The sequence below is a fragment of the Scyliorhinus torazame genome, chromosome 14 (genome assembly GCF_047496885.1).
Source record: "Scyliorhinus torazame isolate Kashiwa2021f chromosome 14, sScyTor2.1, whole genome shotgun sequence".
Lineage (NCBI taxonomy): Eukaryota > Metazoa > Chordata > Chondrichthyes > Carcharhiniformes > Scyliorhinidae > Scyliorhinus > Scyliorhinus torazame.
The window spans coordinates 127178960-127202167 of NC_092720.1; the positions used below are offsets into that span (position 1 = coordinate 127178960).

Here is a 23208-nt window from a genome sequence, read left to right on the forward strand (position 1 = left end):
TCGTGGTGGGGCTGCCGTAGTGGTTCGTTCCCTCGAACCAGAAGGGCAGTTATGAACGGGCGTCTGGTACCTTAACCAGTCTCTGCACACAAGCTGGTTCCTCTGAATTAGTGTCTGGCAATAGTGAGTCTCTGTGGGCAAGTCCACAGAGGTTTCGGCCGAAAAGGCGTGGGGCCGTGAAAATTCTTTTCCTGTCTGACAAACATTTAACAAACTTACAAACAACATAAAACATGCGGCAGGTTCCATCAGAAAGGACACCACTTCTCACAAGCGGTTCCTTTTAAAACATCATCTGGACACCTCAGTTCTCGGTTGCGAACAGGGTCGCAAAGGGGTTCTCGGTTTGGGAGTCAGACCCAAGGTCGTCATCTTCTCCCGGGTGCCAAACTCTTGAGTGTATCAGGGGTGAAAGGGCTGCATGGTGTGAGGTGGGGTCGCTCTCGTCATTGCGGACGAGTCGGAACGAGTTATCTCGGTGCCAATTGGTGTCCAGCTGTGTGGGGACAGAATCCGGGTCGTCAGTGTAGTTCAGTGGTCGGTGGTGGGGTTTGTTTAGGAAAGTGATCATGAAGGGATCACTTGGATCGTAGTCGGAATCGCTGGGTGTGGGTCCTGTTGCATGGGGATAGTAGTGAGGCGTGCTGTGGCTATCGTCCGAGTCACAGTCGCTGTCTCTGCTGCTGCAGTCTGTGGGCGGTCCGGGGCGGAGTGTATATTTCGGGGGTGGAGTCGCGGTCGAGTCCGTGGCTGGGCTGGACGTGTTGGGGGATGGTAGGGTTACGTTGGCTGTGGGCGGGGTGTGGTGTGCTGCGTCGAGCATGACGAGGTGTGCGTGGTTAGACTGTGTTCCATATGCCTTCATCTGGTTTATATGGAACCACACAGTCTTACCGTTGGGGTACTTTATTTTATATACGGAAGGGCTTACTTTATCCGCAATGGAGTACGGACTGAGTATTTTGGTGACAGGAATGTGCTGGGGTTATATACAGAGAGCATAACTTGCTGTCCTATACTGTACTCAGTCGCATGCACTGTCGAAACAAGCCTTGCTCTGTTTCTTTCTGGTGCCCAATTTTACTGCAGCTGCTAGCTGAGCCGTTTTAACATTTTGAACTAATTGCTCTACTGCTTTCTCGTGTGTGAGGGCCGTCACCTCGGGGCTGGTCAAGTCTAAACCTAACAAATATTCTGTGCCTTTCATGGGGCGTCCGGTCATGAGAGTGTGTGGGGTGTAACCTGTGGAAGTTGAAATTGTATTACGCAAAAACATCAGCGCAAAAGGGAGGACTGTGTCCCAAGTGGTGTTGTTTTGCTGGACCATTTTTCTGAGGGTGGATTTTAGGGTCCGATTCATGCGCTCCACGATACCACTCGACTGTGGGTGGTATGCTACGTGGAATTTTTGGGTGATGCCAAATATCGTGACGACGTTCTGCATAATACGTCCCGTAAAATGGGAGCCTTGGTCGGATTCAATGCTGCGGGGGAGTCCCCATCTTGTAAAGATGTGGTGGGTCAAAATCTTGGCTGTGGTTTTTGCCGTGTTTGTGCGGGCTGGGAATGCTTCCACCCATTTCGTAAATGTGTCAATTACCACAAGTACATATTTATAGCCATTCCTGCAAGAGGGCAATGGTCCTATAAAATCAATCTGGAGGTTAGTCCAGGGGCCATTAACGGGTCAGGTGTGGCTGAGTTGAGCCTTTTTGACATATCTGTCCGGATTATTCTGGGCGGAGATAAGACAATTCTCGATGTAGTGGTTTACATCTTCCTTTAAATTCGGCCACCAACAAAGCTGCTTGAGATGGGCTGTAATGGGATCGATTCCCTGATGTCCATGACCGTCATGGAATAAACAAATCAGTTGATTCCTGTCCTGGTCAGGGTGTCATAAAGGGTGTCTTTTAACACCACACCGTCATGTGTGGTCAGTGCATTTTTGAATCTCTCATAGGGAGCTGGATATTTTCCTTTTACAATCTCCTTGAGATTGCTGTCCTGCTTCTGGGCCTCCACTAGATCCTCGATATTAGTCTGTGAGACCTGAACTGCACTCACTGGTGCGCTTTCAGGAGGTGTCCAAAAATATCCATGCCTGGAACCTGCTTTAGCCAGTGCGTCTGCTTTCACATTTCGGGCGGGGGCTCTGCTGCCTGTGCGCCTAAGTGGCCTGGAAGTTTTAACGATATTCCCTCAAGGGCGCGTCCTCGACATAGATACCGCAACCTGTTATGCGCTTCCCATCCAAGACTGTGGAAGATCCATCCACATAGATCTTTATGGGCTCACACGTGTCTGTGTGCTGGGGGCTCTGGGTTGAACTACCTATCTTTCTGCGGGGTGTTTTCGCAATAAAGGGGCCTGTGTTGTGTTGTGGAGAGATCATTTCGCTTTCATGGGGGGTTCCGGGGTACTGTAATTTGTCGGCTAAAAAGGTGTGCGTCTTTGTCCGTTTCACAGTGAAGTCCCAACCCTGCAAGAGAAGGGTCCATGTAGCTGCTCTAATCTGGCTTACTGTACCGTCCTTGAGTCGTCCGTCCAGTAAAAGTTGGGTGGGGGGGTGTTCGGTGAGAATACTGCACTGCCCAAAATACTGCGAGCAGGAGCCTCTCACAGGCTGAAAATCCCTGCTCCACAGCATCTAAAATTCTGGAGGCGTAAGCTACGGGTCTTAACTGGTCGTGCCGTTCCTGGAGGAGCACGGCCGAAAGGGTGTGGTCTGTGGTCGCTACCTCTATGGCGTAAGGGGAAAGTGGGTATGGAACTTGTAGTGCGGGGGCTGCTAGGAGTGCCTGTTTTAAAGAGTCCACAGCATCCGTATGCTGCGGAAGCCATTCCCAGGGGGCTCCTTTCTTTAGGAGGTCTGAGAGGGGTGCTGCCTTGATGGCAAAACCGTCAATGTGGTTTCGGCAGTAGCCAACCAGTCCTAAAAACGACCGGAGGGCTGAAACATTCTGGGGAAGGCGCAATTTGGCAATCGAGTCAATCCTTTTATGCTCGATCTCACGTTTACCATGTGTGATAATTGTACCCAAATATATCACCTTATCTTCCAAAATCTGGGCCATTTTGGGGTTAACTTTACAACCAATTGAATGTAGGAGTTCGGACAGAAGCTCGATGTGCTCTTCCTTGGTGTCTGTCTGCAGTAGTAGGTCGTCTACGTACTGGACCAGACATTCAGGGCTGAAAATTTGGCTAAACCATTTGCCAGCTGTTGGTGGAAAATGGAGGGGGAGTTGTGGAATCCTTGTGGAATGTATGTCCATGTGTACTGTTGATTTTTAAAGGTGAAGGCAAATTTGCACTGGCACGCCTTCGCCAATGGAATGGACCAGAATCCATTACTGATGTCCAAAACCATAAAGTATCGGGAATTGAGTTCCTGCTTGAGCATGGTCTCGGGACTTGTGGCTACTGTGGGGGTGATTTTGTTGAGTTCCCGGTAATCGATGGTCAGTCACCATGATCCATCGGGCTTTCTCACTGGCCAAATCGGGGCATTATTAGTGGAGGCTACTGATCGAAGTACGCCCTGCTCTAATAAGCTTTCTATTACCTTGGAGATTTCTCCCTCTGCCTCTTGGGGAAATCCATACTGTTTTTGGGGTCTAGGATCAGGTCCTGTTATTTGTACGGAGCCAGTCATCCGTCCATAGCTGTGCTTGTGGGTCGCGAATGCTGCCCTGTTCTTTTGCAGAACTGCCCTAACCTGCTTGTCCGTACTAAGCATGGTCGGGCTGAACCAAAATTCACCTACTGCGCTAATTTTGTTCGCGTACTCTCCTATGTTGAGCGTTGCGGGGGCTCTTGCGGATTTTGCCATCTTCCAGACACACTGATTGACTGGATCAAATGAAAGATTGTGGGAATTCATGAAATCGATTCCCAGAATGTGTTCTGCTGTGTGGGGCAGGTCAACTAAAACTACGGTGTGCTTGGTGATGTTACCGATTTGAATGGGTACAGGGGCTGTGATGTGTCCCTGCTGTGAGTGGCCTGTAAAGCCGCTGAGGGTGATAGTGGCTGTAGTGGGCCACGTGTCTTTTTGAAACAGGGTGGAGGAATTTATCGTGGTGCCGGACCCTCCTGTGTCCCAGAGAAATTCGATGGGCAGTCCCCGAATTTTTGCTGCAACTACCGGTCGTCCGGACCTATCCCAAAGGGTGTCGTAGACCCAACTGGGGGAGCCCGTACACCGTCAGTCTGTTCCGGTCAAGTCCGTCTGATCTGAACGGGCGCTAACGCTATGAATGGGCTCTGTCTTTTTCTTACTCAGAGTGCCCGTCTGCTGGGCTCTCTGTGGCTTTTTGGGGCATTGCATTCCCTTGCGAAGTGTCCCAACTGTCCGCAGTTGTATCACTCCTGTGACTTGGGTGAGGGGCTGTTCTTTCCCTCATTCACCCAGGCGGGGTTCTGGTGTGTTTTTACTGCCTGCATATCTGTTCCGGCCTGCTTTTCCTCGGGATTCTTGACTGCGGATTTACTTTGTATAGATTGCTCCCAAGCGCGGGACAATCTTTTCACGACCCACTTCTCGTTATGGGCCTCCTCTGAGGGATCATAACTCGCGCAGGCTTTCTGTCCTGTTTCCGTAGCATGGGAGATAAGGGTGCGGGTCCATTTGGCCATGTTGTCTGGGGACAAATGGGCACGGTCTAAGTCTCCAAAGACTGCTGTAAAGTGGATCCACAGGCATCCAGCGAACGCTGTGGGGTGCTCGGATTTCTTTTGCCTACATTTGTTGAGGCCATCTACGGGGTCACCCCGGTTATACCCGATCGCATCCAGGATCGGGGTATGCATTTCTGCAAGGGTGCCTCCTCCTACATTCTGTGCGTCGGGAAGGGCTGCTGCTACTGAAGGGCCTAAACTTAAAACGGTGAGCTTTACATGCTTCGCTCATCCAGGCCATACATGGTCGCCTGATGCTTAACTGTGGCAAAGAAATGGTGGGGGTCTGACGTGGGGAGGAAAGGTGTGATCTTATTGCACGCGTCCCGTAATTGGGTCACTGTTAAGGGGGTGGAATATAGAAATTCCTCATCGTCCGATGTGGCTGTGCGGTGGGTGGTTACTGGGTTCATTGGAGCTTGAACTCTGCGCTGTGTGGGGGGTTGGGGCGCTTTCCTCTTTTGTGGCTTTCCCTGCGCACATGTTCCCTGAACATATCTCTCTGCTGTTTCGTTCAATTGTTCCCAATCAGGGCCGTCTTCCTGATCTAATTTTTCTCCAAAGGTTTCCTGGAAACCTTTCTGAACTGAAAGCAGCGATTGCAGCTCTGCAATCTGCTTCCGGCACTTTGCGTAATCTAACGTACTTTGTCTTTGTTCTGTGGTGGCAGCATGGCGTGCTCTTAATGCTGCCTTTAGATCGCTACACTGTCTCTGTAATGCCTCTACATGCTTTTCTGTTTCTTCACGTACCAGGACAGCACGTTGCGTGTCCTGATAGGCCTTTTCGTATTGGGACTGGAAGCTGCTTAAGTGCGCCAGACAAGACTGGTGAGCCCTTTTGGCGTCATCCACCTCTCCATCTTTTGCTGCCAATTTCCTTCTCAATTCCAAATTCTCCTTTTCTACCTCGCTTACATCGACCTTACTCATTCGATGTATGCCCTCAACTTCTTTCCAGAGCGTCCTAACGACATCCTCTGTGCCTCGCAATTGTGCCAAGCAGGACACGAATGCCATCGGCTTGCGAGCTTTCCCTAAGCTCTTTTTGTGGATCTCGCTCAGGTTCTCCCACCAAGTATGTCCTATACTCCCGGGACCTGATTCCTCGTTGTCACAGAAATCATTCCAAAGGGGACATCCTTTCCCTTTGAGATATTTCCTGATCTCTTCCTCCCAAATGGGACATTGTCCCACTCTACTGCTGCTGGTCGCTGCGACAGCAAATTCCTCTGGGTTCATTAGGCGCTACATTGCCATCTTTCCTATCCGAATGCTGCTCTTCAAATTTGGGACAGAGGTATTAATCCGAATGCTGCTCTTCAAATTTGGGACAGGGGTATTAAGGCGGTGCTGTAAATACGGGTACGGCTTTCGCTACTTTCCAAAATACAAACTTCCGACAGTTTTGGCGCAACAAAAAACTATCAGTTTTACCTTATCGCCCTGTTACGCATGCATACACACACTTCCGAATTATGAGTATTGATCAGAACTGCTTGAACACTTGTGGTTTTCTGTTTCCAATTGGATCTCTAATTCAAATTCTGGGTTCTCCCGGAGTGGTTTTCCACTTCTAGATCGGGTCCCGTCAGGATGTCGCCAAATAATGTTGCTAACTTTGCCTTAGTTCAATTGCTCTGTTTTATTACCTTTGCTCTTGAGTCGCCAGGTATCTTTCTGATACCGCCACAAAATGAAATGAAAATGAAATGAAATGAAAATGAAATATGAAAATCGCTTATTGTCACAAGTAGGCTTCAAATGAAGTTACTGTGAAAAGCCCCTAGTCGCCACATTCTGGCGCCTGTTCAGGGAGGCTGGTACGGGAATCGAACCGTGCTGCTGGCCTGCCTTGGTCTGCTTTAAAAGCCAGTGATTTAGCCCAGCGTGCTAAAGCAGCCCCTGTCCGAATGCTGCTCTTCAAATTTGGGACAGAGGTATTAATCCGAATGCTGCTCTTCAAATTTGGGACAGGGGTATTAAGGCGGTGCTGTAAATACGAGGTTCAAGTCAGAGTAATGATCAATAATCCAATACACCGATTAGTAAAGTTTAAATCAAAGCACATTTATTATACACAGTAATCGCTACTCATGCACAAATTCTATGTTTAAGCTACTTCTACAACTAACAGGCCTATACTTAACTTGGAACTGGTCCACCAGGTCAGGGAAACAAATGGCCTTTCGTTCGGGTTCTGAGCCTGCGGGATTCGAAGTTGGTACTGATTGGTAGCTAGGAGCGCCTATCTCGTACCGAGCGTTGAATTAAGACTTACGAGTTTGATCTTCACTGGAGTCACTCGCGGTCAATGTTGGTTCGTTGGTGCTGGGTGACCCGGGCAAGACGAAGAGCTTGAAGAGGTGGAGACGAAGGGAAGAGAAGAGATCGATTTGAACTTGGGGCTCAATTCTTATAGTCCCCAGGGGCTTCCTGCCTTTCGGGGCAGACCCTGTACCTGGTCCCAAGTGATTGGACTTTGTCCTAATCGCTTGGTTCGATTTTCTCCAATGCTGGAGCGGTTCCCTGATCGATGGGCGGTCTTGAGGTGCTCGTTCACCTCCTTTTGTGTAGGCTCTTGCTGGCGCCAAAGAGTCTGGTTTTGCTTTGTGTCTAAATGTTGCTCATTGTTCCCGGGGATTGCTCATTAGTATGCAGATGGCTGTTGTTTTGTTATGCTGATGGTTGCTGGTATCGATATTGTCTGGCCTTTCCAGAGGTAAATACACAGCCAACTTGCAGCTGCTGGTTTTTGTCTTGTTGGCTGACTTTCCCATCAGCCTTTGCCATTCGCCATTTTGAATCGGGAGTTGGCCATTTTAAGTGACTACACCTTGCTGTGTGCAAATTGGCTGCAGCGTATCTTACAATTAGTGAGAGAATATTTCACAATACTTCATTGGTTGCAAAGCACTGAGAAGTTCGCGAGAGGTCCTAGAAGTGAAAGTCTTTTTCTCTTGAAAGCGCTGGTTACTGCTCCACAATCTGAACAGGGCAAGGATATATTCGGATGCTAGTTTAGTCCAGCTTATCTACAAACTGGCGTTTACACTGGGAATTTTGTGTTATTGCCAGTAACACAAAATTAAACACAATTTTCCAAATTAAAAATGAGTTATACCAATATTGTATTATTGATTTCACTATCAACTATGCAAAATAGTATCTGGTGCATTTTGAAGTTACAAAACCTCAGTAAGAACACGTTTCATTTATCATAAATAATATTACGCCTCAGAGTGCAAGATCACCAGTCTCAATCTAGTGCACCTGATCAGGAGTACACTACTTAACAGACTAATCAGATCACCCCTTACTCCACCTTGCTCTTGTGATACCGCCCAGTACTGGGAACGGGATCATGGGGCCTCAAAGGGAAACACCCAACTGACTGCAGGGTTGATGCACGTCTGGTACATGCAAGCAACAGATAAGGAACTGCGCGATCAGATTGCTTCATGCATCGAGCAGGTGAGCCCCTGGGAGATGTGGTTAATGAAAGACCAAAGCTTGCAATAGAGATGAATCATTGAGGATCACATTTACAGCACATTAGAGACTAATGGTTTGAAGATCTACTTGAAAGGTCTTGGACAAAATGTTGTGCGCTGAGAATATCAACAGGTGAATCTTCAAAAGTAACTTGGATAATATTGGGAAAGACTAACTTGCTAACATTTTAGAAAACTGTGGCCCTTGGCTCCAATCAACCGATACAGATGTGTGTGGGTGCTCTATAGTAATAAGCATAATTGTTCATGTGAATTCACAAATGGCTGAATCTCCTTCTCTTAGGATCCACAAATGTAAATTTCTTCAGCTGAACAGCATCTTAATGAGCAAGACAGCACGTCGCCATTGCCACAGACCTATCTGACTAAAGGACTTTCAGGTATTTGGTGCTGCAAGTGAGGGCAAGGCAAGAATCGAGTCGATTTCGGTGGCGTGAGAGCAGCTGGTTAGTCAGTTTCAGCGGGAGCATTGCGGAAGGAGGGTGCTGGGAGGTAAGTCAACCTTTAAAAGCACTTCTCTTTGCAGGGGCAGGCCAGTCGATTTCGGTGGCGTGAGAGCAGCTGGTTAGTCAGTTTCAGCGGGAGCATTGCGGAAGGAGGGTGCTGGGAGGTAAGTCAACCTTTAAAAGCACTTCTCTTTGCAGGGGCAGGCCAGTCGATTTCGGTGGCGTGAGAGCAGCTGGTTAGTCAGTTTCAGCGGGAGCATTGCGGAAGGAGGGTGCTGGGAGGTAAGTCAACCTTTAAAAGCACTTCTCTTTGCAGGGGCAGGCCAGTCGATTTCGGTGGCGTGAGAGCAGCTGGTTAGTCAGTTTCAGCGGGAGCATTGCGGAAGGAGGGTGCTGGGAGGTAAGTCAACCTTTAAAAGCACTTCTCTTTGCAGGGGCAGGCCAGTCGATTTCGGTGGCGTGAGAGCAGCTGGTTAGTCAGTTTCAGCGGGAGCATTGCGGAAGGAGGGTGCTGGGAGGTAAGTCAACCTTTAAAAGCACTTCTCTTTGCAGGGGCAGGCCAGTCGATTTCGGCGGCGGCGTGAGAGCAGCTGGTGAGTGGTGAGTCAGTTTCAGCAGGAGCTGAGACTTTTTCTCTTTTCTTTAAATTAGTTTTTTAGGCGGGATCAGGAAGTCGACCCGCGGACGTCTGGGAAGACCCTCACCAATAAATTCTGGTGGAGAGGAAACCCGAGACACTACACGTGTAGTGTCTCCCACCCGCCCTCCTCCTCTAACCTAATAATAAAACCCATTGGTCTGAGGTAAGTACCATATTTTTATTATATTATTATTATTTTTTATAAAAATTTAATTTAGTTGTTAGCCAGATCTTGGTAGAAAGTTAGAGGAATGGCAGGGAAGGGAGTACAATGTTCCTCCTGCAGGATGTTTGAGGTGAGGGATGCAGTTAGTGTCCCTGCTGATTTTACCTGCAGGAAGTGCTGCCATCTCCAGCTCCTCCAAGACCGAGTTAGGGAACTGGAGCTGGAGTTGGAAGAACTTCGGATCATTCGGGAGGCAGAAGGGGTCATAGATAGCAGCTTCAGGGAATTAGTTACACCAAAGATTGGAGATAGGTGGGTAACTGTAAGAGGGACTGGGAAAAAACAGTCAGTGCAGGGATCCCCTGCGGTCGTTCCCCTGAGAAACAAGTATACCGCTTTGGATACTTGTGGGGGGGACGACTTACCAGGGGTAAGCCATGGGGTACGGGCCTCTGGCACGGAGTCTGTCCCTGTTGCTCAGAAGGGAAGGGGGGAGAGGAGCAGAGCATTAGTAATTGGGGACTCTATAGTCAGGGGCACAGATAGGAGATTTTGTGGGAGCGTGAGAGACTCACGTTTGGTATGTTGCCTCCCAGGTGCAAGGGTACGTGATGTCTCGGATCGTGTTTTCCGGGTCCTTAGGGGGGAGGGGGAGCAGCCCCAAGTCGTGGTCCACATTGGCACCAACGACATAGGTAGGAAAGGGGACAAGGATGTCAGGCAGGCTTTCAGGGAGCTAGGATGGAAGCTCAGAACTAGAACAAACAGAGTTGTTATCTCTGGGTTGTTGCCCGTGCCACGTGATAGTGAGATGAGGAATAGGGAGAGAGAGCATTTAAACACGTGGCTACAGGGATGGTGCAGGCGGGAGGGTTTCAGATTTTTGGATAACTGGGGCTCTTTCTGGGGAAGGTGGGACCTCTACAGACAGGATGGTCTACATCTGAACCTGAGGGGCACAAATATCCTGGGGGGGAGATTTGTTAGTGCTCTTTGGGGGGGTTTAAACTAATGCAGCAGGGGCATGGGAACCTGGATTGTAGTTTTAGGGTAAGGGAGAATGAGAGTATAGAGGTCAGGAGCACAGATTTGACGTCGCAGGAGGGGGCCAGCGTTCAGGTAGGTGGTTTGAAGTGTGTCTACTTCAATGCCAGGAGTATACGAAACAAGGTAGGGGAACTGGCAGCGTGGGTTGGTACCTGGGACTTCGATGTTGTGGCCATTTCGGAGACATGGATAGAGCAGGGACAGGAATGGATGTTGCAGGTTCCGGGGTTTAGGTGTTTTAGTAAGCTCAGAGAAGGAGGCAAAAGAGGGGGAGGTGTGGCGCTGCTAGTCAAGAGCAGTATTACGGTGGCGGAGAGGATGCTAGATGGGGACTCTTCTTCCGAGGTAGTATTGGCTGAAGTTAGAAACAGGAAAGGAGAGGTCACCCTGTTGGGAGTTTTTTATAGGCCTCCTAATAGTTCTAGGGATGTAGAGGAAAGGATGGCGAAGATGATTCTGGATATGAGCGAAAGTAACAGGGTAGTTATTATGGGAGACTTTAACTTTCCAAATATTGACTGGAAAAGATATAGTTCGAGTACAATAGATGGGTCGTTTTTTGTACAGTGTGTGCAGGAGGGTTTCCTGAAACAATATGTTGACAGGCCAACAAGAGGCGAGGCCACGTTGGATTTGGTTTTGGGTAATGAACCAGGCCAGGTGTTGGATTTGGAGGTAGGAGAGCACTTTGGGGACAGTGACCACAATTCGGTGACGTTTACGTTAATGATGGAAAGGGATAAGTATACACCGCAGGGCAAGAGTTATAGCTGGGGGAAGGGCAATTATGATGCCATTAGACGTGACTTGGGGGGGATAAGGTGGAGAAGTAGGCTGCAAGTGTTGGGCACACTGGATAAGTGGGGCTTGTTCAAGGATCAGCTACTGCGTGTTCTTGATAAGTATGTACCGGTCAGACAGGGAGGAAGGCGTCGAGCGAGGGAACCGTGGTTTACCAGGGAAGTGGAATCTCTTGTTAAGAGGAAGAAGGAGGCCTATGTGAAGATGAAGTGTGAAGTTTCGGTTGGGGCGATGGATAGTTACAAGGTAGCGAGGAAGGATCTAAAGAGAGAGCTAAGACGAGCAAGGAGGGGACATGAGAAGTATTTGGCAGGAAGGATCAAGGAAAACCCAAAAGCTTTCTATAGGTATGTCAGGAATAAGCGAATGACTAGGGAAAGAGTAGGACCAGTCAAGGACAGGGATGGGAAATTGTGTGTGGAGGCTGAAGAGATAGGCGAGATACTAAATGAATATTTTTCGTCAGTATTCACTCAGGAAAAAGATAATGTTGTGGAGGAGAATGCTGAGTCCTAGGCTAATAGAATAGATGGCATTGAGGTACGTAGGGAAGAGGTGTTGGCAATTCTGGACAGGCTGAAAATAGATAAGTCCCCGGGACCTGATGGGATTTATCCTAGGATTCTATGGGAGGCCAGGGAAGAGATTGCTGGACCTTTGGCTTTGATTTTTATGTCATCATTGGCTACAGGAATAGTGCCAGAGGACTGGAGGACAGCAAATGTGGTCCCTTTGTTCAAAAAGGGGAGCAGAGACAACCCCGGCAACTATAGACCGGTGAGCCTCACGTCTGTAGTGGGTAAAGTCTTGGAGGGGATTATAAGGGACAAGATTTATAATCATCTAGATAGGAATGATATGATCAGGGATAGTCAGCATGGCTTTGTGAAGGGTAGGTCATGCCTCACAAACCTTATTGAGTTCTTTGAGAAGGTGACTGAACAGGTAGACGAGGGTAGAGCAGTTGATGTGGTGTATATGGATTACAGCAAAGCGTTTGATAAGGTTCCCCACGGTAGGCTATTGCAAAAAATACGGAGGCTGGGGATTGAGGGTGATTTAGAGATGTGGATCAGAAATTGGCTAGCTGAAAGAAGACAGAGGGTGGTGGTTGATGGGAAATGTTCAGAATGGAGTACAGTCACAAGTGGCGTACCACAAGGATCTGTTCTGGGGCCGTTGCTGTTTGTCATTTTTATCAATGACCTAGAGGAAGGCACAGAAGGGTGGGTGAGTAAATTTGCAGATGATACTAAAGTCGGTGGTGTTGTCGATAGTGTGGAAGGATGTAGCAGGTTACAGAGGGATATAGATAAGCTGCAGAGCTGGGCTGAGAGGTGGCAAATGGAGTTTAATGTAGAGAAGTGTGAGGTGATTCATTTTGGAAGGAATAACAGGAATGCAGAATATTTGGCTAATGGTAAAGTTCTTGAAAGTGTGGATGAGCAGAGGGATCTAGGTGTCCATGTACATAGATCCCTGAAAGTTGCCACCCAGGTTGATAGGGTTGTGAAGAAGGCCTATGGAGTGTTGGCCTTTATTGGTAGAGGGATTGAGTTCCGGAGTCGAGAGGTCATGTTGCAGCTGTACAGAACTCTGGTCCGGCCGCATTTGGAGTATTGCGTACAGTTCTGGTCACCGCATTATAGGAAGGACGTGGAGGCTTTGGAGCGGGTGCAGAGGAGATTTACCAGGATGTTGCCTGGTATGGAGGGAAAATCTTATGAGGAAAGGCTGACGGACTTGAGGTTGTTTTCGTTGGAGAGAAGAAGGCTAAGAGGAGACTTAATAGAGGCATACAAAATGATCAGGGGGTTGGATAGGGTGGACAGTGAGAGCCTTCTCCCGCGGATGGATATGGCTGGCACGAGGGGACATAACTTTAAACTGAGGGGTAATAGATATAGGACAGAGGTCAGAGGTAGGTTCTTTACGCAAAGAGTAGTGAGGCCGTGGAATGCCCTACCTGCTACAGTAGTGAACTCGCCAACATTGAGGGCATTTAAAAGTTTATTGGATAAACATATGGATGATAATGGCATAGTGTAGGTTAGATGGCTTTTGTTTCGGTGCAACATCGTGGGCCGAAGGGCCTGTACTGCGCTGTATTGTTCTATGTTCTATGTTCTATGTTCTATGTTCTAACCCACGTTCCGCCATGAGCTGTAACCGTACAAGAAGGTTCCAGGGGTTTCCAAGGGCAGGGAACAGTCAACATTGGCAACTAACTACACTCAACGGCAACAAATGCATGAAGATAACAAACCCACGGTCGCACAGTGGTTAGCACTCTTGTGGCTTCACATCGTCAGGGTCCCAGGTTCGATTTCTGGCTTATATCACTGTGCGGAATCTGCACGGGTTACCTCCGGGTGCTCTGGTTTCCTCCCACAAGTCCCGAAAGATGTGCTGTTTGGTGAATTGGACACTCTGAATCCTCCCTCTGTACCTCAACAGGTGCCGGAATGTGGTGACTAGGGGCTTTTCACTAACTTCATTGCAGTTATAATGTAAGCCTACTTCTGACAATAATAAAGATTATAAAAGATTATAAACCCTCCATGACACCCTCCTTAAAAAACAATGAAACAAAGTAACTACACCAGGCGCCCCAACAATGCAGGCTGTGTAGTCACAACTTGTATCTTCAATCTACAAGGTAGCAAAACCCCTTTTAAAAGGTGACTTACTTCTGCTTCAGGATCTAAAATGATGGCGTCGATATCAACTGGAGTGTCTGGCTCTCCTGAAATAGAATTTAGCGTTTTTTATTAGCCTAATCAATATTAATATTTCTGTACTGAAGTGCAAAACCAAAGACAATTAGTAATCTCAGCAAAAGGTTTATACAGCAACATCAGAAAGGCAAATTTGGGTCAGAAATCCTTTCTTAGAGGTCAGCACCTGCTGAGGGCCTTACGTCACGATTCAAATCTGGTCCTTCAATCTACCTGCAACTGTCTGATACACTGTTCGAAGATGACACAAAGGCTGGTGGTGTGGTAAATAGCGAGGAGGAACGTCTTAGATTATAGGATGATATAGATGGGCTGATCAGATGGGCAAAACAATGGCAAATGGAATTTAACCCTGAGAAGTGTGAGGTGATGTAATTTGAGAGGGTTAACAAGGCAAGGGAATACACAATGAACAGCAGGACACTAAGAAGTACATAGGACCAGAATGACCTTGGGTGCAGGTCCAAAGATTCCTGAAGGCAGCAGGACAGGTGGATAAGGTGGTTAAAAAGGCATATGTGATACCTGCCTTTATTAGCCGAGGCATAGGTTATATTATAAGAACAGGAAGATTGTTGTGGCACTGTATAAAACACTCAATAGACCACAGCTAGAATACTGTGTGCAGTTCTGGGCGCAACACAATAAGGATGAGATTGCACTTGAGAGTGGCAGAGGAGATCCACCAAGATGTTGCCCGAGCTGGAGCGTTTCAGCTATGAAGAGAGGTTGGCTAGGCTGGGGTTGCTTTCCTTAGAGCAGAGAAGGCTGAGGGGGGACCTGATTGAGGTGTACAAAATTGAGGGACATAGATAGGGTAGATGGGAAGAAACATTTCACCTTAATAGAGGGATCAATAACCAGGGGGCATAGATTTAAGATAAGGGGAAGGAGATTCAAAGGGGATCAAAACCTTTTTCACCCAGAGGATGGTTGGAATCTGAAACTCACCTGAAAGGGTGGTAGAGGAGGGAGCCTTTGACATTTAAGAAGCATTGAGGAGCACTTGAAACCCTATAAAATCCAATGAAGCCCAGCCGAAGTACGATCACCCAACTTAAATTTGGTATTCTACGACAACATCCTATATTGCAGATTTTTATTTTATATTTCAAAGTTTGCTGAAAAGAAATCGCAAATTTAAAACATTACCACTTTCACTTGCTCTGTACTTGTACTGACAACTGCAAGTATGCACACAGAGGTGGCAATAATTGGATAATTAAGTATTTCATGTGTGCAGCAAAGTTTTTTTGAGATTGGTACAATTTTACCTATAGCATACAGTTACCAATATGGTACACGAGATTTGTGACTTTGGGTACCGCACACAGAATAGTTTGCGTCACCTCATAAGCTTCAGTCTTAACAGCTCTCTTTTGTCTTTGCTTGGAAATGTCTCTACAAAGGGTAAGGCATCAAAACAAACAGCTCTCTCAGATTAAGTTTCCCATGACCCTGAATTGCCAAACACCAAAACAGGCTAGATAGAGCACCACACGGGGTGGTTGCAGAAGAGGAGGAAATTGTTGCATAATGCAGACATGTCTGGGAATGAGGTGCACACTGTAATTGAATAGAAGAATATATATTCGGAGTATCAATTTGGGAATCCCAGGCAGAATGAATTTTGCATGCACTCACATCTGGTTCACGGGACAGACCGTAAAACTCTGAATTTCGTACCACAGTACATAATTTTTGTACATTCCCATTAATCTATCTACCTCCACCTTAAAATATTCAATGACCCAACCTTCGTTGCCTGAGGCAGTTCCAAAGTCGCACAACCCTCAGAGAAAAACATTCTCCTCACCTCTGTCCTAAAAGGGTGACCCCTAGTTTTAAATCAGTACCCCCTAGTTCTGGATTCACCCACAAGAGGAACCATTCTCTCTACATTCACCTAGTCAAGACCATTCAATCAAGTCACCCCTCGTCTTTCTAAACTCCGATGGAAACATGCACAGCTTGTCTAACCTATCCTCATAAGACAACCTAGGTATCAATCTAGTAATCCTCCCTGAACCGCCTCTAATGCATTTACATCCTTTGTTTAATTAGGAGACTAAAACTGCATACAGTATTCAAAATGGAGTTGCGGAACCTGTGCGGGTCAGCCCCACACTATTCCCAGCACATACCCAGGCGTGGATGGACAAATTTCATCACCTCTGAGCTACAGGGAAGAGACGAAAAGAGACCGCCTGGCAGCCGCCGAAACGGCAGTGGAACTCGCGACGCCCCCCCCATAAAGGAGGCAATGAACGATATGGAGCGGATATTGGAAGACTAGGAGACGATGACATGGGGCCATGAAGAAGCGTCCACGGGGACTGGATCGTGGCAATCGAAGCTGCGATAGCGAGCCTGTTCAAGACCCAGAAGGTGCCAAAAGACAAAGTGGATCACCAGGAGAATCGGAGGCTGCCGGAGGGAATGGAGGGGAGAAACCCCACGGAATACGTGGCAGCGATGCTTGGGAAGCTGGTCGGCAAGGACTGAGGGCATAACTTGAGCGGTTCCACATATATCAAGATAAAGAATGGCTGCTGAGGTGGGTGAAAAGTGCGAGAGGTTGAGAGTGGGAAGAACATTCCATCCGCTTGTACCAGGACATTGTGCAGACCTGGCCAAGTGACGGGCAGAATTCAACGGTGCCAAATCCGCGCTCTACTAAAGTGGGGTGTGGTTTGGCATGTTCTACACTGACAAACTTTGGATCACTTATCAGAGAGAGAGAGAGAGAGAGAGAAAGAGAGCTGGGTGTTAAATAGGGGAAACAAACTGTTAGGGGAGCCGCTACACTGGTGAGCAGGCTGGTATACGGGAGTATAAGAAAGGAGGAGGGCACAGCGGGCCTCCTGGGAGAGGGGAAGGGAAAAACTGAGCTTCAGGGAAATAGAGGGTGAAGAGCAGTGGTCGGGGAGGCAGGGAAGGGATGAAGCCAAGGGGGAGTGGGGGGTGGGGGCTAGGAGGGGGAGCATAAAGGTGAGGGGGCACAGGGGGAGAAGGGGAGGAAAGATAGAGCCTTGGTTGCAACACGTCGCACATGGCAATGATGAAAAAGAGGAAGTAGTCAGTGGCGATCCTGAGTGGCCCGTGAGCAAGGAAAGGCCCGGCAAACAGGGCCAAGCCCACAGGGTGTGTATGGTTGACCCCACAGGAAGTGGGGGGGGGGGGGGGGGGGGAGCCTCCAGATTATAACATGGAACGTGAGGGCCCTCAACAGGCCGATGTAGAGATCCAGAGTCCTCACCCATCTCAAGAGTATGAGGTTAGACGTAGCCTTCCTACAGGAGACACACTTGAGAGAGAGGGACCAACTACAGCCAAGCGCTGGGTGAGACAAATGTTTCAATCACGTTTTGGCACCAGGGCGAGAGAGGTGGCCATACTCATCAACAGGACGGTCTAATTCACAGTGACAAGCACAATGATGGATCTTTGAGGGGGGGGCAATGCGTTATGGTTAGCGGGACCCTGGAAAAGGCCCCAGTAGTCTTGGTAAACATATATGCCCGAACTGGGACGATGCAAAATTCGTCAGGAAGACTATGCCCAAAATCCGGGACCTAGACATCCACCGACTTATCATGGAGGGGGACAAGGCCGGGCAATGGACAGATCCAACCCCAGGACAGGTATGGCACTAGAATTAAACGACTTTATGGAGCAGATTTTTTTTTTGTGGGGGGGATGAGAGAGAGAGAGAGAGCGAGAGAGAGAGAATAGAATTGTAATCTCCGACCACGGACTACACTACATGGCCAACCACACCCACATGTTCTGGTCCTGCCCCAGACTCGGAGTTCTGGATGGCCTTTTTTGAGGCCACATCCCGGGTGGTGGGGGTCGAGATGCAGTAAGGGTATTTATAAAGTATGAATGAGTTGTAAATGCAGGTACCAATGGTTAGCATTGCTGCCTCATGGCACCGAGGTCCCAGGTTCGATCCCGGCCCTGGGTCACTGTCTGTGTGGAGTTTGCACATTCTTCCCGTGTTTGCGTGGGTTTCACTCCCACAACCCAAAGATGTGCAGGGTAGGTGGACTGGCCACGCTAAATTGCCCCTTAATTGGAAAAAATGAATTGGGTACTCTAAATTTAATTAATTTTTAAAAAAAAGAGTTGTAAATACGTGTAAAGATGTGCATGACCCATATCACTAAGTTAAGAGTCCCGATAAGGGGCAGCATGGTGGCGCAGTGGTAGCACTGCTGCCTCAGGGCGCCATGGTCCCATGTGCGACCCTGGCTCTGGGTCACTGTCCGTGTGGAGTTTGCACATTTTCCCCGTGTTTGCGTGGGTTTCGCCCCCACAAACCAAAGAGCACATTCTCCCCGTGTTTGCATGGGTTTCGCCCCCACAACCCAAAGATGTGCAGGCTAGGTAGATTGGCCACGCTAAATTGCCCCTTTATTGGAAAAAATGAATTGGGTACACTAATTTTTTTTTTTTTTACAAAGAGTTCCGATAAGAACATTTTTTTAAAAATGCTACACACACCTTTGTAACTAAAGTAAGGAAGGAAAGAAAGAACGGGGACCACCCGTCTTGGACGTGGGAACAGCCCGTGACGCCCGAGCTGATATTGTTACTATGTTGATTATTATGGTTGTTCCTGTATTATTCTACAGAGTTTAGACAATAAATACAAAATTCCAATAAAAATATATTTTTTTAAATAACATTCCATTAGCCTTCTTAGTTACTTGCTGTGCCCACATACTAACATTTTCATGCACCAAGACACCCAGGTCATTCTGCACCTCAGAATTCTGAAGTTGTTTTCCATTTAACTAATACTCAGCTTTTTTTATTTTACCTGCCAAATGGAATAACTTGACATTTTCCCACAATATACTCCATCTGGCAGATTTTTGCCCACTCACTCAACCTATCTATGTCTGTCTGCAGCATACTTATGGCTGCTTCACAACATATTTGCTTCCAATTGGACTTTTATACATGCACCAAAAATGAGGGAAGTTTGGTACCTGATGGATTTCCTCCAGTTCCCCTCAACCGTATATTCTGAGACAACTCATCAATAGTTCCTTTCTTACGTCCTTCTTCATCCCCAGACTCTTCGGATTCCACTCGTCTGTCAACTGTGAACACCACAGGGTTACTGTATTTCAGTTGGTAACTTTTAACCTTCATCAGTTGGACTACCCTGCTCCCTCTGCAATCTCTCCCCACCTTCTTCCTCCTCAGGCCCCTCACCAAATACCTCCTTCACCTCACCCAGTCCCTCGTTCACTTACACCTTGTGCTCATCTCCAACACCCGATTACCCGCTTCTGACTCAGGACCCTGCCTCCCTCCCCAGGCGATTATTTCTCCCACCCCTTCATCCACCTTCCTTCACCTCCTCAATCCCCAGTTCTTCACTCATTCACCCACCTTCACACTTCAGACACACCCTGCCTTGACCCATCATTCAATCTCCTACCCACCACTGGTCCCTCACTCACCCACTATCCCCAATCGTCAACAGCCCCTCACATCCTCCTGCCCCAGCACCTCACTCTCTCACATAACTCCCAACCAACCCTTCACTCATACTCTCGTCCCCACCTCTCCCCAAATACCTCGCCCCCACCTCTCCCCAAATCCCTCGCCCCCACCTCTCCCCAAATCCCTCGCCCCCACCTCTCCCCAAATCCCTCGCCCCCACCTCTCCCCAAATCCCTCGCCCCCACCTCTCCCCAAATCCCTCGCCCCCACCTCCCCAAATCCCTCGCCCCCACCTCCCCCCAAATCCCTCGCCCCACCTCTCCCCAAATCCCTCGCCCCCACATCCCTCGCCCCGACCTCCCCCCAAATCCCTCGCCCCCGCCTCCGCCTCCCCCCAAATCCCTCGCCCCCCCACCTCCCCACAAATCCCTCGCCCCGACCTCCCCCCAAATCCCTCGCCCCCGCCTCCCCCCAAATCCCTCGCCCCCCACCTCCCCACAAATCCCTCGCCCCCCACCTCCCCACAAATCCCTCGCCCCCACCTCCCCACAAATCCCTCGCCCCCGCGTCCCCCCAAATCCCTCGCCCCCCACCTCCCCCCAAATCCCTCGCCCCCCCACCTCCCCACAAATCCCTCGCCCCCACCTCCCCCCTAATCCCTCGCTCCCATCTCCCCCCTATCCCTCACCTCCATCCTATCCCTCACCTCCATCCTATCCCTCACCCCCATCTCCCCCTAATCCTCCCTCGCCCCCATCTCCCCCCTAATCCTCCCTCGCCCCCATCTACCCCTAATCCTCCCTCGCTCCCATCTCCCCTCTAATCCTCCCTCGCTCCCATCTCCCCCCTAATCCTCCCTCGCTCCCATCTCCCCCCTAATCCTCCCTCGCTCTCATCTCTCCCCTAATCCTCCCTCGCTCTCATCTCTCCCCTAATCCTCCCTCGCCCCCATCTCCCCCCTAATCCTCCCTCGCTCTCATCTCTCCCCTAATCCTCCCTCGCCCCCATCTCCCCCCTAATCCTCCCTCGCTCTCATCTCTCCCCTAATCCTCCCTCGCCCCCATCTCCCCCTAACCCTCCCTCGCCCCCATCTCCCCCCTAATCCTCCCTTGCTCCCATCTCCCCTCTAATCCTCCCTCGCTCCCATCTCCCCTCTAATCCTCCCTCGCTCCCATCTCCCCCACTCCCATCTCCCCCACTCCCATCTCCCCCAATCTCTCCCCCAATCTTCCCTCACCCCCATCTCCCCCTAATCCTCCCTCGCCCCCATCTCTGCCCTAATCCTCCCTCGCCCCCATTTCCCCCCTAATCCTCCCTCGCCCCCATCTCTGCCCTAATCCTCCCTCGCTCCCATCTCCCCCCTAATCCTCCCTCGCTCCCATCTCCCCCCTAATCCTCCCTCGCCCCCATCTCCCCCCTAATCCTCCCTCGCTCCCATCTCCCCCCTAATCCTCCCTCGCTCCCATCTCCCCCCTAATCCTCCCTCGCTCCCATCTCCCCCCTAATCCTCCCTCACTCCCATCTCCCCCCTAATCCGCCCTCGCTCCCATCTCCCCCCTAATCCTCCCTCGCTCCCATCTCCCCCTAATCCTCCCTCACCCCCATCTCTCCCCTAATCCTCCCTCGCCCCCATCTCCCCCCTAATCCTCCCTCGCTCCCATCTCCCCCTAATCCTCCCTCGCTCCCATCTCCCCCTAATCCTCCCTCGCCCCCATCTCTCCCCTAATCCTCCTTCGCCCCATCTCCCCCCTAATCCTCCCTCGCCCCCATCTCTCCCCTAACCCTCCCTCGCCCCCATCTCTCCCCTAATCCTCCCTCGCCCCCATCTCCCCCCTAATCCTCCCTCGCCCCCATCTCCCCCCTAATCCTCCCTCGCCCCCATCTCCCCCCTAATCCTCCCTCGCCCCCATCTCCCCCCTAATCCTCCCTCGCCCCCATCTCCCCCCTAATCCTCCCTCGCCCCCATCTCCCCCTAATCCTCCCTCGCCCCCATCTCCCCCTAATCCTCCCTCGCCCCCATCTCTCCCCTAATCCTCCCTCGCCCCCATCTCCCCCCTAATCCTCCCTCGCCCCCATCTCTCCCCTAATCCTCCCTCGCCCCCATCTCCCCCCTAATCCTCCCTCGCCCCCATCTCCCCCCTAATCCTCCCTCGCTCCCATCTCCCCCCTAATCCTCCCTCGCCCCCATCACCCCCCTAATCCTCCCTCGCCCCCATCTCCCCCCTAATCCTCCCTCGCTCCCATCTCCCCCTTAATCCTCCCTCGCTCCCATCTCTCCCCTAATCCTCCCTCGCCCCCATCTCCCCCTTAATCCTCCCTCGCCCCCATCTCTCCCCTAATCCTCCCTCGCCCCCATCTCCCCCCTAATCCTCCCTCGCCCCCATCTCCCCCCTAATCCTCCCTCGCCCCCATCTCTCCCCTAATCCTCCCTCGCCCCCATCTCTCCCCTAACCCTCCCTCGCCCCATTTCCCCCCTAATCCTCCCTCGCCCCCATCTCCCCCCTAATCCTCCCTCGCGCCATCTATCTATATCTCTATCTCTCTCTCTCCCCCCCCGCTCTGTTATCCCCCTCCCCCACTCACTCTCCATGGCCTGCTGTTGGTGTAGCTGCTGATCCCCTCCGTTCTCCGCCATTCTTCACTCCGCCCCTACACACCGGAAGTTCCTCCCATGGATTGACAGCTTCGTTTGTCCAATAGGAAGACGGGGACGAACAGTGCTAACCAGTAGGAGCGAGCCGGAGGCGGGTCGAGCGCTCTGGCCCCGGCAGCAGTCTGCGCATGCGTGCTTGGAGTCTGTCACTGGATCATGAAGATTGCCAGTGGAGTGAATGACAGCAATTGTCACCTTCATTCAAAATCACCTGCAAATTCTCACAGCTCAGAATAAACATGAATGCTGCTCCTATATTCATCATTAGCAGTATCTATGTCGGCATAATTCAGAATTGCATTATTATATACCTTCCAACCTGCATAGTAACAAAGGCCCTTCCAGCCTCTGCCACCAATCAAGAAGATCATGGCTGACCTTGCCGTGGTCTCAACATCTCTTTTCTCTCTGCCCTCCATAATCCTTGATTCCCTTGTAGATCAAAAGTCAGTCCGACTCAGCCATGAACAGATTCAATGACCCAGCCTCCATTGCTTTCCTAGGAAGAGAATTCCACAAATAATGACCTTCTGGGAGAGAAATAAAATCTTCTCAACTCCACCTTAATGAGAGCCTCCAAATTCTTAAACTTTCCCCCCTCCAACCCCCACTTCTAGTCTCTCCCAAAAGGGCAAACGTCCTTTCTGTATCCACCCTGTCAAGCTCCACAATAACATACGTAAAATCACCTCTTATTCTTCTAAACTCCAATGGGTATCGGCCCAACCTAGTCAACCCTTCTTCATAGGACCACCAGACATTCCAGAGCTCTACACAATCAAGTAAGGGTTTTTTAAGCATAGCCACTATTGTAATATTGGAAGATATGGCAGCCAAATTGAGCATATCAAAGTCTAACAAAGAAAAATTAAAATGACCAGTTAATTCCTTTTAGTGATGTTAGCTGAGGGGCAAATGTTGACTTGGCTCCCCTACATTTCCCCTACAGATGCGAGCGAGACGATGCCTCCAGTTAAATATCTCTAGTAAAAATTGACACCTTTGATAGTGTAGCATTCCCTGAGCACTGAATCATAGCGTCAGCCTCTTATAAGCT

General features: G+C 49.8%; 1 protein-coding gene across 2 annotated transcripts in view; it reads right to left on the reverse strand.

The window, feature by feature from the left end:
* The window catches only part of ppp1r7 (protein phosphatase 1, regulatory (inhibitor) subunit 7), a 47485-nt gene extending 25299 nt beyond the window's left edge, over positions 1–22186 (reverse strand). For both annotated transcript variants that reach the window (XM_072474851.1, XM_072474850.1), the window contains exons 1-3: positions 22082–22186; positions 19036–19149; positions 13988–14043 (exon numbers count right to left, since the gene is read on the reverse strand). In XM_072474851.1, the coding sequence (XP_072330952.1) occupies positions 13988–14043; positions 19036–19149; positions 22082–22133 (222 nt within the window). In that variant the 5' untranslated portion in view covers positions 22134–22186. The remainder of the gene's footprint in view (positions 1–13987; positions 14044–19035; positions 19150–22081) is intronic.
* Positions 22187–23208: the final 1022 nt, after the last annotated feature.